Source organism: Protomyctophum bolini (genome assembly GCF_963924005.1).
Source record: "Protomyctophum bolini genome assembly, chromosome: 9".
NCBI lineage: Eukaryota > Metazoa > Chordata > Actinopteri > Myctophiformes > Myctophidae > Protomyctophum > Protomyctophum bolini.
In genome coordinates this window covers 20,638,915-20,655,164 of record NC_137870.1, presented here as the reverse complement: position 1 = coordinate 20,655,164, position 16,250 = coordinate 20,638,915, and the positions used below count along the sequence as shown (strand labels likewise).

General features: G+C 42.3%; 1 protein-coding gene across 1 annotated transcript; it reads right to left on the bottom strand.

The window, feature by feature from the left end:
• Window positions 1–69: 69 nt before the first annotated feature.
• On the bottom strand, window positions 70–16,137 carry prss59 (serine protease 59, putative). The gene is made up of 9 exons (XM_080771633.1): window positions 15,913–16,137; window positions 15,325–15,506; window positions 13,919–14,151; window positions 12,130–12,265; window positions 7,888–8,002; window positions 4,272–4,473; window positions 3,602–3,692; window positions 3,227–3,429; window positions 70–2,195 (listed from the first exon to the last, which is right to left on the bottom strand). The coding sequence occupies exons 1-9, from the start codon at window positions 16,123–16,125 to the stop codon at window positions 2,086–2,088; spliced, it is 1,485 nt and encodes a 494-aa protein (XP_080627759.1). The 5' UTR covers window positions 16,126–16,137; the 3' UTR covers window positions 70–2,085.
• Window positions 16,138–16,250: the final 113 nt, after the last annotated feature.

Genomic DNA, 16,250 nt, shown 5'->3' with positions numbered 1-16,250 from the left:
AGATAGAGAGACACACGCACTAGTGTAGGCTAACAGTGGCATTAGAAATAGAATCCAGCCGAGTCCCTTTAGGCAGATATCATGCAGTTGTGCACACAGCACAAAACACACATTAACCAAACAAAGGAAATACAAAATCTCATATGCCACCCACCTGGGATGGTGCTGATGGGTTTTATTAGATTCATGGCAGGAATTTGGGATGGTTGTGTGCATGTGTGTTTTGCTTGAGCAGGGTCATACAAGTCCAGCTGCAGAGGGTAGATTGTTGTGAAAATAAACAGTGTGTGTGTGTGTGTGTGTGTGTGTGTGTATTGAGAGGTTTACTGAGGAATTGAATGAACACAACCCACACAGCTGTGTATTGGGATCATGCCCTAAGCCAGGGGCTCCCCCCTCCCCTATGGCAGACAAGCATGCTATGAAAGTTCTACATGTATCTGGATTAAAAATGTGACAGACGATAAGAGCATTTTAACATTACCCAATATTCTGAATGTTCTTGCCCCATGTCTTAGTCATGGTGACACAGCCAAAGACACGAAACATTTCACAAGAAACTAAACTTGTGCTGCATCATGTCTGTGTAACAATTTAATGTGAAATTAATTAGTTTTCTTTTGGAAAGTTTGACACAGACAGTACAATATAAGGACATTACACAGCCAAATGCCTTTGGATAACCAACCAAGTATGTGATTTGTTAATACCATAGGATACAGATCGAGCAGGGGGCCCACCTGAGGCGGGGGTTGGCGATAGGGCCTTTCTGTGTGGAGTTCTCCCCGTGTCCCCTAGGGTAGATACCCTCACAAAAACATGCCGTAATCCTGGTCTCTAAAACTACCTCCCCCTGGCCAGCCGGGGCGCCTGATGGAGGGGAAAGGAACTGGTCGGAATAACGTGTCCCTTCCACACGCTACGTCCGGCCGGGGAAATTCCCCTCTGTCAGGTGAAAAGAAGCAGCTTGGACTCCTCATGCATAGAAGGAGGCATGAGGTCAGTCCGCTGCCCCCCCCAGGTTGGCAGAGGAAGTGTAGCGCCCAGGATTACTTAGATAATTGGCACTGGGTGAAAAGAAAAACTGGGTTACAAAATCGTGGGATAAAAATTAACGAGGATACAGATCGAGCAACAGTATATTGTTAATGATCCAAAACACATTTTTGGTAAAACATTGTCAGTTTACAAGTTACATTGCCAGTTTACAAGATCTACATAAGATCATGAGAACCGGCCAGCATTTCCTTTTTGTTAAAACCCAACATTCATCACATTATATCATCACAGTATATAATACATTACAACAATAATATCTGTATTCATGAAATACATTTCTAAGTACGGTACTCAGGTCCCACTTTATGTGCTGGGCAGTTATTGTGCATTCCCAGAACAGATAGTTAAAGTAGGGACATTCGAGATATTATTCAAAACGAGAAATTAAATTATACAATAAAAATCTAGGGCCTTGCTAAAAGATATTTTCTTCCTTTTTTTTCATTGTTAAATGGTAAATGGTGCATTTATATAGCGCTTTACATAGATTGTGCATTACATTCACCCGTTCACACACACATTCATACACCAATGGCGGTGGAAACCATGCAAGGCACCAACCAGCACATCAGGAGCAAGGGTTCAGTGTCTTGCTCAGGGACACTAACTCTGGGGGAGCCCAGGTTCGAACTGGCAACCTTGCGTTACCATCCAGCCACTCTACCCCTGAGCCACAGCCGCCCCGTTCATCGCCTTAGGCCTTTAGCACCTCCTCAATTCTAGTGTGCGCCCTTTTCCTGCTTGTTTACCTTGCTAATAGATAAAAATGTATCTGAATGGAGGGGGAAAAAAAGAAAAGAAAGAAAATCTCTATAATTCATCAGTCCAAAATAGATAGCCTCACATTAGCGGTTTTAGAGCCTTTTCTAGGCAAAACAATCCTTTCAGTGCTTAAACAAAAGCAGAAGCCTGATTCAAGCATCAGTGATTAAACATCGAAGTGATCAAACTCCAAAGTGATCAATTTGCTTTCTAGTGCCCGATTGGCTAGTGACTAATTAATTAAAGTAATTGTTTGATCATAGGTCATTGTTTCAACCATCGCTGAAGGAGAATGAAGACGTAGTCTCGTGCCATGGTAAGCTGGGGAAGGTCCTGGCTTCTGGCAGGGTACATGTTGGCACAATGAGCTGTCCCTGGATCACAAGAGAGATGGACAGATGGGATAACAGAGGTATAAAAGATGACTATGCAGTTAAAACTGCTAGTGTTCTTATATAGCTCTATGGTTTTATTTCCAAACTAGAACATAATAAAACACTGGGCGAGCTCTGGCTTTTTGAGGCATTGATCCACTCAAGGTCATGTTGCTAAATGAAAGACCATATCTCCCTATTTCGATATAATACTAAACATGTGCTGTATATATTTAATAGTCACAATTAATGTTGTGTATTATGGTAGGGTGGAGCAACAAATGATAATAGAGCTGAAGTAAAATAGACTGCCCTTAATTGCAGTGGGTAAACGGTCAGATCAAACCCTTGCTTTCTGCTGCAGTGAGTAATAACTGGGTAGGCCCAGGAAGCCTGTATTCAGCCCTAGTCATGCAGACTGCCAACATTATTCAAATGATACATGCAACATTGGCAGTGCTGGCAGGTAATTCATTAATTATTCTAAAGTTAAACATCATCATACATAATCTCATTCAGGCCAATCAGAATTTGCGTCCTCACCTTCGTCTTCAATGTTTGTGTTTACACTATGACGTAAAATTGTCAATGGGAATGTAATGTTTGTGTAGGACAAAGTTTGTGCACACACACTAAAAGCTGGACATAGGAGCCACTCAAAAAAGGAGGGATGAGGGGGAATTGGGAGAAGGATGCTGAAACATGTACATGCCAGGTAAGAGGAGAGGAAGGCCAAAGAGGTTTAAGGATTTGTGTTTTTTAAATGTTTTAATTTAGATGGTTATAAATGTTAACCGTTTGAAAATGTTCAGAAACATACTGTGGGAGTGCTTTTAGTCCGGCAGCCGGCAGGCTTCTTTTGTTTAAAGTGGGACATTTGGTATTTGGTCTTTTTTATTGGCCTAACATATTGTCTATATATATTTGGTGATTGACATTACAAAAGTATAGGCAAATATATGCTGAAATACAATCAAGAAAATCACACTTTCACACTTCACAACCATTGCTGTCATCTGCTGCACTACTACCTTTAATGAAGACCGCGGGAAGATCAGGAGTGACGTCGCGGGTGATGCCCAGGGCGTGCCAGGGGTCGATGGAGCCGTTGGGGAAGACTATCCTGGTGGTGCGGATGTTGTAGCCGCCATAGTACTCATTGGTCTGGGCCACCGCCTCTGCCAGTGTCTCAGCACTCACATTGTACAAGTCTGCACACTGCTTGACGTGGTACCTAGTGGACATAAACAGGAAAATTACTAACACAGACGTGGAAAGTGCTGTTAATGGTGTTTTTGTAATGAATATATCACCAACACACACACACACACACACACACACACACACACACACACACACACACACACACACACACACACACACACACACACACACAAAATACTCACGGCAGTGGAAAGCCACCAAAGGGCTGGTTTGGTGAATCCGTGCTCTGGTAGAAACCAAACTCAGTGCAGGTTTGGTAGACCCACTGTCTCCCTGAAACACATGCCACACGGCGCACACACGCACATACACAAAATGAAAACAAAGAAAGGAAAGAGCATGAAACCAAATACTCCCAGGAGGGAGGGCAGGAGGACAGTTAATACAGCCGCAATACAGCCCCCCCTAGCAACTTTTTAAGAGACCACTTCCTCTCACAGTGATACCCACTAGACTAAGGCACCAGCATCAACAGAGGAAACAAATGCTGGAACTGTAATAGTAGGGGTACAGGGGTACGTAGAGTAGACTTCTCCCATATATATATATATATATATATATATGGATGTGATATACATTTATTTAAGTGCGCAAACAAAAATAGCCTGAAATGATGAGCACACAATTAAGTAATAAGTACAGTAGAAGGGGTTTATTTTTGGCATCAGCCAAGAAAGAGGGCGCCAATGCCCTTTACAAGGTACTACGCCAGGTGGAGCACCACAGACTGATCCAACTGAACTCATCCACAATCCAGAACCTTGTGATTCAAAGATGAGCGCTCTAGCGACTGAGCTACTCGAACAAATGACTCAAAATATGTGTTAAAACTCTTGCATGCAGCCCACCTACCTCCTCCTGCACCGGGTCCATCCCAGGACGTGTTTGTCATGTCTCTACGGTAGTTGTCGTAGCCGGTGTCCAGGCACTTCATTGAGAAGGTGTCCATCATGAGGCGTGCCACGGCCACGTAGCGCTCGTAGGGTCCCCCCAGTGAGGCGTCTGCCATCACCCCACACAGCACCTTGATGGTGATATTGGTACCCACTACAGCCTGCAATGGCACAACATCATTGGCTCCCCAACCTTTCAGCTCAAACACCCAAAAGAGGAATTTGTGACACATTATGGGCCGATTCATACTCCTATTTTACCGCTGTTTCGGCGCTGTAGTGCCGAAATGATTTCAGCTGATTGTAGGCTCTACAGCGCCGAACCGACTTTTATTCGGCTCTAAAATAGGAGTATGAATCGGCCCTAAGAATGAATCATTTAAGCCATCAAGAATTTTTTAATCGGCTGATCACAACGCAAAGCGATGCGTTGTGAGCTTGTAGATTTATTTATGAATATTTTGAAAAACAATGGTATTTTATATACACGGTTACACGCACACACATATGAAACAAAATGTTGAGTCAGAGCAGTATATTCCTGCATTCACCATAAAACCAAATACCATTACCATTTTTGGGGCTGAAAAATGTATCGCAGATTTGAGTCTCACTGTACTTCCTATATTTACTTACAGCCCTTTGTGCAGGTCTTGTGCAATACCAGCACCTTGAGTTTATATTCATCAAAACTATCTGGGCATGTATGAGAAGGAATGGCACTGGCAGAGAGGCTGGTCTGGGTCAAGAATGTACTTGTGTCGAGAGATGGCATAGTAGTTAAGGCCCCTATCTATAGATGTAAGATGAGATCCTATCATTCAGGACCTCCTCTCCTCTGATTTCCCTGTTGTTTTCTTATTCAACGAATATTTTTTCTAGATTTCACTGGTTTCTTGATTTCATAGTAACATATGACCCAATTTAAAATATGTAATATATCACATCAATGCAAAACTACAAATCTATCTATAAATGCACCAAGTCTCTGTGTGTATGTACGTCTGTAATCCACGTAACTCGACAACTGTTTGCCCCACCGACTTCAAATTCGACACATGCGTTACACACCCCCACAGGAGTGCAGTGCCCGGTGTTGAGTCCATCGGATAGCCGGTTGTCCAGAACCAGCACAAAACCCTCTGCCCGGGCTCTGGACCTGATCACCCCTATATCTTCATATATGGAACTGGCCTGTTCTGACATCACAATGAATGTTCTGACTTCTAACATCTGCATAAACTCCATATTTGGGCATGCCCGACGAAGAACTCCATATATGGGCATAAAAGGGACACAATACAGAGACATAATAACTGGGTGGGGCATTCATTTCCAACTTGCATCGTTCCAAGTAGGTTTCCAGAAGAAACCTATGTTCTGTAGTGTTTTACACACAATCAACAGGGAATGCATTTTAGTTACTGTAGAAGTAGCCTATATTGGACTGTCTTGCAGGGGGGGAATATATAGACTTACACACAAAGAGACACGTTGGAGCGGTTAGCAGCGCTCAAAAATGTAATACCGTAGCCTGTATTACCTGCATCTACCTGGTCCCCCTCCCCTCCCCGCCAACACCTCGAGCGTGGAAGTCCAAGGTTTGATTCCCCTGCTTGGGTTACACATAGCTCCATCCTGCACTCCTCTTTTCCAAATTCCTTTGTGGTACCTAAAACTTGGTAGTGTACTAGTGAGCCCAACATTTCAACCCTTTGGCCCAGAGCAGGCAGCTTCTTGCTGTGTTTGTGTGTTAGCGATGTGGACTTCGTAGCCCATTGCTCCTCTGGGTTTCTTTAAAAGTGTCTCTTGTCGCCTGGGGCGACAGGAAACCAGAGAGACCAAAGACTCTTTTGTTGCTTTTTCACATCAGCTTATTGGTAACCGGAGTCACGTCTCCTCAAGGCAACATGAGGATAGAGAAAGAGAAGAGAGTTGGAGGAAGAGTGTGTCATTGTGGAAAAAGGGGACCGAAAAGATGATAGATAGATAGATAACTAGAACTGCACTCTGTCAAGTGCATACTTGCTTGTTGCACACTAGTAGGCCATAAATGGCCAACTAGTGCACAAGCAGAGCGCGCAAGTACTTTCGACCGTTATAAACTGTCACTTTTGATGCGTATGCACTGTCCCAGCAAATTGTGCCTGATACGGCAGTGGTGCCAGATTACATACATGTATACACAGGAGCATTACCTTTAATCCTCCCAACACTAAAACATATCGTCATTACGTCACCATCGAAAACCAATCTGGCATTCGGTCCTTTAATCCACATATTTCTTACGTCATCATTGAGAGCTAGTTATACATATACTATATATATGCTGGGACCAGATTTACATACATGACCATATTTCTTACGTCATCATTGAGAGCTAGTCATACATATACTATATATATGTAATTTGTAAGTTGATTAGCAGTATACTGTGGTTACTTTGCGCCAAAAAACGTCCCAGCCAACCCACCACTTTTGATTCGTATGCAAATAAAACAGCAAATTGTGCCTGATTTGCTGGGACCAGGTTACATACATGTATACACAGGAACATTACCTTTAATCCTTTAACACTAAAACATATCGTCATTACGTCACAATCGAAGACCAATTACACTCCGGCATTGGGTCCTTTAATCCACATATTTCTTACGTCATCATTGAGAGCTAGTTATACTGTACATATACACACCATGTACTCTGGTCCCAGCAAATCAGGCACAATTTGCTATTTTATTTTACAAATTACATATATATTGATGGGACAAAGAAAGACATACTTCTGTGTGCATGGAAGCAAAACACAGCCACAGAGGGAAGATCTGTTGTCAAATATGAAACTGTCTGAAAGAGCTTGGAATGATATTGTTGCAGTATCTTGCCCCTTTTGTCTAATCTTTGCTGTATCACAAGCTAACTGGGTTACAAGAGGGGCCACCCACATCTCGGATAAGCAAAACAGGCCAGAGGAAAACCCCTGGGGATCCCTCTTTTGGAGGTGCAGTCCGGTTTACCAACTCGCCGCAGCAAAAAGTGGAGAGAAACAAGTTTCAGTGTCTTCATTGTTATGCTAACATGCTGTCTTCATCAGTATAGTATGTCAAACCCACAGATATTATAGTTCATTTCCAAAGTGAGCAAATTATTTTGTGCAATTAAATGGTCAGCTAGTGATAGTACCAATGATATTTCAGGATATTATTTACGAATGAATTACATTGTTTTGGTACTTTGGCATTTAAACTTTAGAATTTATACTTCATCTAGTGTAAACTCTAAACCTCTCTCTCTCTAGTCTAAATAAAGGTGAAGTAAAACATCTGCATTGCACACCAAACTAATTGTGTCGTGTCTCTGTGTGTTGCCAGACAACTATTCTGCTAAATGTATCCTAAACTACAGAGGGATTATTTGTTATAAATGAATCACTAAATAGTTTTCTTTGCCGCGATTACTTTATGATAACTTGCCAGGTACAGCATACTGTATGTAGCAATTGAAAGCAATAAACCTCAACTTTATTGACCCCCTTCTCTCTCTAATACTCTATCTTAGTCTTACACCTCCCTCACCTCAAAATCCCTGTTGTCTTGGTTGTATTGGACCACATCCATGAAATTTCCGGCAAGTGTCTCCAGGAGGTAGGCTGAGTCCATGTCTGATGGGAGCTGCAGCTTGGAGCACAGTCTGGCCGAGGAAAAAGAGCAGAGTGAGGAACAACCATGCGGACAGGCAAGCGCCTGGGGTGTCTCAAAGCCCAAGGCTCAAGACTCGGCAAGTGTTTCTTTCCCCTGAAGCTGTCAGAGCATTTAACAGTATGTAAACACCCCTGATTGGAGTTTGGAAATATTGTACCAATGTGTATACTCTGATAATATATTTTCATGTGTAATGTATACCTTTGATTGCTACTAACTTATGGCCCCTACAGACTGTCATCAAACTGTCATTATATCAAGAATTTCCCTTTCAGTGGATCCCTACTCCTGAGTTACATTAACACAAAAAAGAAACGGTTCAGGTTTTGTACAATGTGGCCTGTGACCTTTGGTCTTTTTACTGTGCAGTTGGTGACAGCTAATTGAAAACACATGGCATTACCCTCATACTGGACGCCACTCAACATTTCTCTCCTACAGTAGCTCTCTTGAAACCCCACACTGTGCTTACATGCATAATTCAATAACCAGCCCTTATGTATATAGGAGTGTAAATTTGCACAAGCATGCACACCCACACATTTGACAAGTATTTGCGTTCATAAAACACAAAAAGTAGTAGATGCACAAACGTGGGAAACTCAACAAGTGTTTTAGGATACAGGATAGTCTCCTCCATATGTGGTGACTGCCAATGATCACAGACACTGAACAGAATTTTGGCCAATGTCTTAGCATTCTTGCAATCTGCAGGTCTCTCACAACAAATGTGTTAGGCCACAGCCCCACGCACCCACGCGATTATAGGGCTATCCGTCAAGTTAACAGTGATTAGGAGGAGGTGGTGGACCATCCAGAAGGCAGCAGAGTTCGTATGCCTGCCTGTATTTGCCTACAGACCAAAATGTGTGTGGTCATTAGTAACTGGCCACTTTCATTCATAAAGAATCTTCTTAGTGCTAATTTGCTTCTCTACAAATTATGTTATAGGTCAGTTTTAGAAATGACCCAAACTTAATTTGTGTGCGTAGGTCAGGATGGATCCATGACGCAAACATTGTGGTAAGGGAGCCAGGCAGACTAAAGGTCTGGTGTGTATGCTTCAAGCTTGTGTGTGTGTATGCTTCAAGCTTGTGTGTGTGTGTGCGTGATGTGATGTGTGCATATCTGTATGAGGGAATGTCTGCACGTCCCTGTGTGTTCTCAGACAGACATGAGGACACTGTCCTCACAGACCACGGTCAAAATAGCACAGATACACTGTGTGCCTGTGACATCATGTACTATAACAGTTGCCTGGCTAACCAGACAAATAAAATACACTAACTCCCCCTACTTCCTCATATAAACGGACCATGTTGTTACAACAACTCGGAACAATCAAGCAGAAAATACCATCAAAGAAAAGCCATAAAACATCACAGTGGTGGGGGCAAGGCAACGGCCCTAGTTAGTTAGTTTAATCGTCAAAAGTCCTACATTTGATCATCAATTTATTCCATTAGATTAGACCATTTTATGGTTGTATCCAGAATGAAAAAAATCTCTGAGGTAAACGAGTTACATTTCCCATAATAGCCTATAGCTACTATAATGTTTTAGTTATTACATAACTTAATATGTTACTGCCTCTGCCTGTATTCTTCTTGGACAAAAAAGATACTCCTATGGAAAGGCTATATTATTTAATAGTTAGAGAAATTCAAAGTTTCAACAGCAAAGTAGTAGTAGTAGTAGTTGTTGTGAATTAGCCAACTGGACATTTGAACGGAATGTTTCCTTTATCCTCGTGTTGGGCTTCTGTTTAAGCTGTTTAAGTTTAATACGTTTTTATTTGTGTTGTTTCTTTCAACAAGTTGTGCTTCACGAGTTCACAGACGGCTGTGTCTGCCTTGACTTCTGTGTGCGCTGACTGCGGTGGTGTGGGCTAGCCCCTCCCTCCTCTCACTGGTGTGAAACGGGGACGCGCTCCGGTGTGCTCTGCTTCGCTGCTTGCGTGACCGTTTCGACTATGGCAGGGGTATTCAACAGGTGGTCCGTGGACCACTGGTGGTCCATGAAGGTATTGCATGTGGTCCCTGACCATGCATTTAGTAATGTAGCAAAGTGAAGACTTTGTATTTTCTTCCATGGAACAGTGCACTAAACCTTTTGTGCACTGTTCCGTGGAAGTGTGTCAATGTTATCAGAATTACTGGGAAGTCTGAGGTTAAGAAATTCCACAGATAAGGGAGATAGAATCTCAAGAAGGGTGAAGTGGTGAAGGGTGAAGCTTGCCTGATTGAGTCATCATTATTAGGAAATGTGCCCATATAATCATGTCATCATGTGCTATATCTTGCACGTATTTGGCATTTTTACTATACTATTACTATTATTAAAATAGTTCAAATAGCCAATCTACAAGCTCATAATGTGTGGATGTAGATCGGCTAGTTGAACTATTTAAAAATATTTTTCAAGATCCCCAGGTCCCCACGTTGATTCTTAGTCAAGGTGGTGGTTCCTGGTTCACAATCAGTTGAAAACCCCTGGACTATGGCATTGAAAGTGTCTGGTTGCGTCCCCCCCTCTATTGGTTGCATAGAAAGGCAGCCAATCAGAACTCAGTCAGCGGGTGTCAGTATGACTAGCATGTCAAAGTTTTCATGGATATTCATAGATAGATTCACATTCATAGTGCTTTTCAAGCCACTGGTAAAAATGTAAGTATACGGATCGAGAGATTCAAGCCTCCCAAGAGGGCTGGAGTGGTTCAGACATTCCAGTGTTATGGACTCGGTCCAAAAGGCCTGAGGGGGGTGGGGGAGGGCAACAATGAAGCTGTAAATGGACCCTTCTAAAATGGTGGCCCCCAAACAGCCTACCTGCAACGCAGTGCTCCCCTCTCCAACTCTCACCCTTGCACGGCAGTTCCCAGGCACACCTGTGCTGTTCTGATCCCATCTTGCTCCTGTTATTAAGGACTCATACTTCTATCTTATTATATACACACTGGTGTTCTTTTGTAACTGTAGTACTTTTATTATTATTACTATTATTGTATTTGAAGGCTTGAACTCGAGCTGAACTGAACATATTTAGCTTTTTAAGATGACAGGGTTTGTTTACAGATTTTCCTTTTCAGTATTGTATTTAGAATTAGATCTCTTATCTGTACTTTAAAAACTGACTGAGCTGTCCACAAATAATTCCTATGTATTAGTGCAAAAGGCAAATAAACTCTGAAAGTCTATTGAGTCTCTTGATCTCTTGATTCTGTAGCCTCATTTAGGCCTCAGTTAAGTCATACTGTATAATAGTTTACATACAAGTCCGGACTTGTCGCTCCGAGCAATGTGCTATGTTGGAACAACCTTTACCTTCACATGAAATTATAATCAAACCATATATCTGCTATTTTTGAATAGCCAAAACACAAATCGAAAATGACACAGATGCTTCCCCGGTGTTAATGTGTTAAAGTGAGTGACATTGTGTGATTCAAAGTGTACATTTAGTATAGTACTCACTGTATAGTACTGTATCGTACTGCATCTACGTAAAGCGCCTTGGATAAAGGCGCTATATAAATGCACCATTTACCATTCTACCAAATCAGAATGTGTGTCTGTGGACAGCAAGCAAGAAAACAGAGGTGTACATTTTTTCTTCTTGAGAGAGAGAGAGAGAGAGAGAGAGAGAGAGAGAGAGAGAGAGAGAGAGAGAGAGAGAGAGAGAGAGAGAGAGAGAGAGGCGCTAGCTTGGTGTACCACAGTGATGATTTGATTGGCTGAGCACGAAATGTGATGTATGATGATAAGAGCGCCCCTCACTTCACAAGTGTGTGTTTTTTATTAATATTCAAATACACAGCATGTTTATGCTCTCACGAGCACTTCGCTCGTGACCAAAAAAAAACACGGAACCTAGTGAATCAGGCTGGAACCCAGGCTAGATGTTTTATTTATATGGGATATTTGTTGACAGACCTAAAACACACAGAGGCTAATTGATTTGCCAGAAGAAATAATGAGTTTGAGAGTTGTCATTTGGGGGACACGATCGCTCAATGAAAAGGTGGAAATAGACATTATCTCAGGAACTAGATACAGTGCATTAGTAGGCCTATTCATAAGAAACTGAAGGGTTTGTTTAGTGGAGCCGTTACTGTACCTGAAGTCTTTGGTGATGTTGTCCCAGGCCTCTGGGTCTTTGAGGCGCTCCAGAAGGGTGTCCGAAGCCTTTTTCACCAGTAGGGGGCACTCTGCATTTTCGGAGGCTAAAGAACGCCAAACCACTTCCAGATACTCTGACAAAACAGAGCACAGAGTGGGTGATAGGCAAATGAGAGAGAAACGAAAGGGACAAAAACATACATACAGATGGATCAAAGAAAGAATAATAACATTTTGGTTAAATTAAATTGGACAAATCAAGACCGTTTTAAAACCATGTACTTAAAAAGTATGACTTGGTCTTCTGTCAGCTACAGTACTAATTAACCCAATAAAGCTCAACCTGAGTGCATGTGTGTATATAAACAACTCAGTGAGGGTGAAATTATGACTTTCCAAACAGGGAATGTTGCGGTTTATGTGTTAGAATAGAAATGAATGTTGTGAGAACTCGGTCCACCCCCTCTCTGTGAGTAAGAGGCAAGCACTTGCCGGTAATAATACTGCCCGTGTTGTTCCGGGAAATAATCATGTGTGCTACATCTGAAAGATTTGACGTCAATACGGTTGTCTGTGTGCGCGCGCACGTGTGTGAGTGCGCTGGGGACTGCAATGAAGCCAAAGTGTGTGCATGGCAAAATCCTGAGGGTTAATTTAACTGTTAAAGTGAACCCTCATAGGATTTTACAGTGTGCATTTGTGTGCGTGTGTGGGTGGAAAAAGGAATGGTCCCTGGTCAAAGCCAAGTACAGCCTTTGAAGAAAACAAGGTCCAGAGCCAAACACAATACAGACGACACTGATAGAGACAGAGAGAGAATCTGTCATCTTTAACACATACTGTTACACATACTGTTACTGCATGTCACATACTGCAGCACATACTGCAATACTACATAATACTGCTGCAAAAATGGCAGCAGAAATTACAAAGAAACTGAACAATGATTTTTTTCTCAAATTAGATTACATTAACACAGGACACAGCTTTATTTGGTTTGTATGTCTGGAACGGGTGGTTTCTCTGTAAGGCATACATGTACCACCCTGCTAGTGATAAGAGTAAGAGTTAATGTGTAATGACCTTAGCCTGGCTAACGCCAGACGCGAATCAGCCGTTGGCAAAAACAAATTAGTCTGGCTTATTAGACAGGCTAAGTAAGAGTAGACTGAGCCATATAAGGCCAAATGTTAACCTGTAAACGTCAACATCTGCCATCTCCTTTATTCTAGTATTGTCTGAATGTAATGTTCTGTAAAAACATGAAGCAACCTTGTATGTCCATAAACGTTTTGGCAGTCCTGTATCCAAGTTGGGTAACCGTTTGGTAACACTAGCCTCTTTTATAATGGGATGAATCTAGAGTTGCAATACCCTCCATTGATCCAAATTTCATTTTCGATCTGCTTGTATTAAACAACATTAAACTCACCACCATTGCAGCTGTAGGGAAAACTTGAATAATCCTCTTTCAATCTACAAAGCGTTTGTCCAACACTCCAAACTTGACAGAAAATATTTTGTAGAATCGTTCCCAGGTCAAAATGGGTTAATACTAGCAGATCGGAAATGCAATTTGGATCAATGGGATGTCAATGGAGGGTAATGCAACTCTATATTCACCCCCTTGTAAAAAAAAACTAGTGTTGCAAATTGCGGCTAGGATGTACAGTATACCACCTATTTTGGAATGAAGTGTTTCTGATTCTAAATCTGATGGCTAGGTTTGTGTTTGAGCCCATCTGTCTCTCTGGCTGCATATTGTGTCACACTATGTTTCATCCTACCTGGGAAGTTAACTGCAGCATGAACGGGTGCACTGGTGGCCACAGAGGCATGGACCAGGTGAGGGTACTTAAGCCTGAACCAGGCAGCCAGTGAACCTGGGTACGAGCCACCAAATGCCACCCACATCCTCTGGGCCAGTCCCTGACTCTCTGCCATGACCGTGCGGAAGTGAGCCAAGTCGGCCAAGGCCTGGCGACTGCTGAGGAATCGCAGGCTATCTGTGCTCAGGTCACTGAATGGATAGGAGGAAGAATCAGTCTAATTAATTTATTAGTCCAAAGTCAAGTGCATATTTAAGTGCCCTAATATATACAGTATATATGTTTTTCAAGTATGACCAACAACCAAGGAAGGACAAAGTTAACATATTTACACTGTGCTTTACCAGAATATGTTTCGCGTTATGCTGAAATACTAATACTTAGCCAGTAAGTTTCAATACCGGTCCTTTAAACTGCTGTGACGGGACACATAAACATGAAGTGAGGTAAACACCATTATTCATGGTTTCTTCAACATTATTGGACTTTGTTAGCCTGGCTCCAGCCCCTGAATCACTAGCCACATTAAAAAATTATGTTCAGGCGAATAATGGAGTGAAACTAAATGAAAATTCAGGCTGAGTGTCAGGCTAGGACTTTGTCAGCATGAGAACTAAAACACAAAATCCTACAAAATATGAAGGAAAGGCTGCCATCTAGTGGTGAACTGGACACAACAACAAATATGGGTCAAGAAAGAGACCGCCTTGTATTGAAGAGTTTGGTTCATATGTTCATTATGCTTCTTTGTATTGCCCATCTGTATTAATGTATTACAACTGGACAACATAAACTAGGAGTAGGAACCCAGCATCAAGTGCACTAAGCTTATTTGACAGTAGTAGTACATCATTCTACTTCCACTGACTATTCTACAGAATACATCCACAGGTGAACGTGTTCTGGACCAGCCATTGAGTATTATTCTGAAAACAAGGTCCCCCTCTTTAGGGCATTTTTCTGCTCTTACAACTCTCACAACAGAATAGAAAACAATTATGAGAGTTGTAAGAGCAGAAAAATGCCCTAAAAGCCCAAGAATCAAAAGGGGTTTGGCTTTTATGTATACAAAGAGCGGCGGCAGTAGATCATAGAGTAGAGTGGCCGGTTGTGAAACGTAAGGTTCCCGGTTCGATCCCCGGCAATGTGTCACCTGTCTTATTGTGCTTGAGCAAGACATTGAAGCCATAATTGCTCCTGATGAGCAGGTTGGTACCTTGCATGGTTTCCTCTGCCATCGACATAAATGCATGCGTTAATGCGTGATTTTAAAGCACATCATAAAGCACTTTGGATTAAAGGCACTATATAAATGCACCTTTTATCATTAAATAAACAGTAGTTGTTGTGACTGTGACACTTACACTGTGGGGTGACTCTTTCCATAGAAGCGGTGCTCCAGCATCAGACACAGAGCTCCTAGTTTCTGGGCATAGATGAGCCAGGTGCCATTCTCCATCCACGCCGCGTTGGCTGGGCCCTCTCCACCTATCATTAGAAACACAGGACCACCTGCCTGGTGGAACTTGTCGTTTACAAAGTACCTCTGGGGCACAAAGGAGAGAATGTGGGTTAGTATTCAAGGATAGCAGGATACTATATATATATATATATATATATATATATATATATATATATATATATATATATGTCATATGGTAATTCTGCATGACAAGTCTGGCAGACAGTCAGAAAGACACAGACACAGACACAGACACAGACACAGACACAGACACAGACACAGACACAGACACAGACACAGACACAGACACAGACACAGACACAGACACAGACACAGACACACACACACACACACACACACACAGACACAGACACAGACACACACACACACACACACACACACACACACACACACACACACACACACACACACACACACACACACACACACACACACACACAGAGAGAGAGAGAGAGAGAAACGTACGTACTTGCTTCCATACTCGGCTGTCTGCACCATTAAAGTGATCCAGTTTTTGGGTGAACCATTGCTCCTCAAAGTCAGCCCCTCTGCCCACAGTGCCCAGAACCTTCACCTGATGAAATTTCCTAAAGCCTTTGAAGTGGCCATCGCAAAGAACACAGAGAAATAACAAGAAAAAGGTTGAATTGCAAAAAAACGCTCTACATCCTGCGAGAGCCATACTGCAAAATTGCAAAAGGGAAACAAAAGCATGTGATTTAGTTCCATATGATCATGTGACTATATTTCTTCTTCTTGCACGGTATAGTAGGATGCCGTAGTAATGCGGCCCGAGGCTGCCATCTG

Bases quoted from the DNA above. Each gene is read 5' to 3' on its own strand.
- prss59 (XM_080771633.1), bottom strand. From the start codon at position 16,125: ATGGCTCTCGCAGGATGTAGAGCGTTTTTTTGCAATTCAACCTTTTTC. The intron at 3,693-4,271 runs GTAGGTGGGCTG...CATGTGTTTCAG, and splicing joins TGGACCCGGTGCAGGAGGAG to GGAGACAGTGGGTCTACCAA. The intron at 2,196-3,226 runs GTAGTAGTGCAG...CTTGTGATCCAG, and splicing joins TCCCGCGGTCTTCATTAAAG to GGACAGCTCATTGTGCCAAC.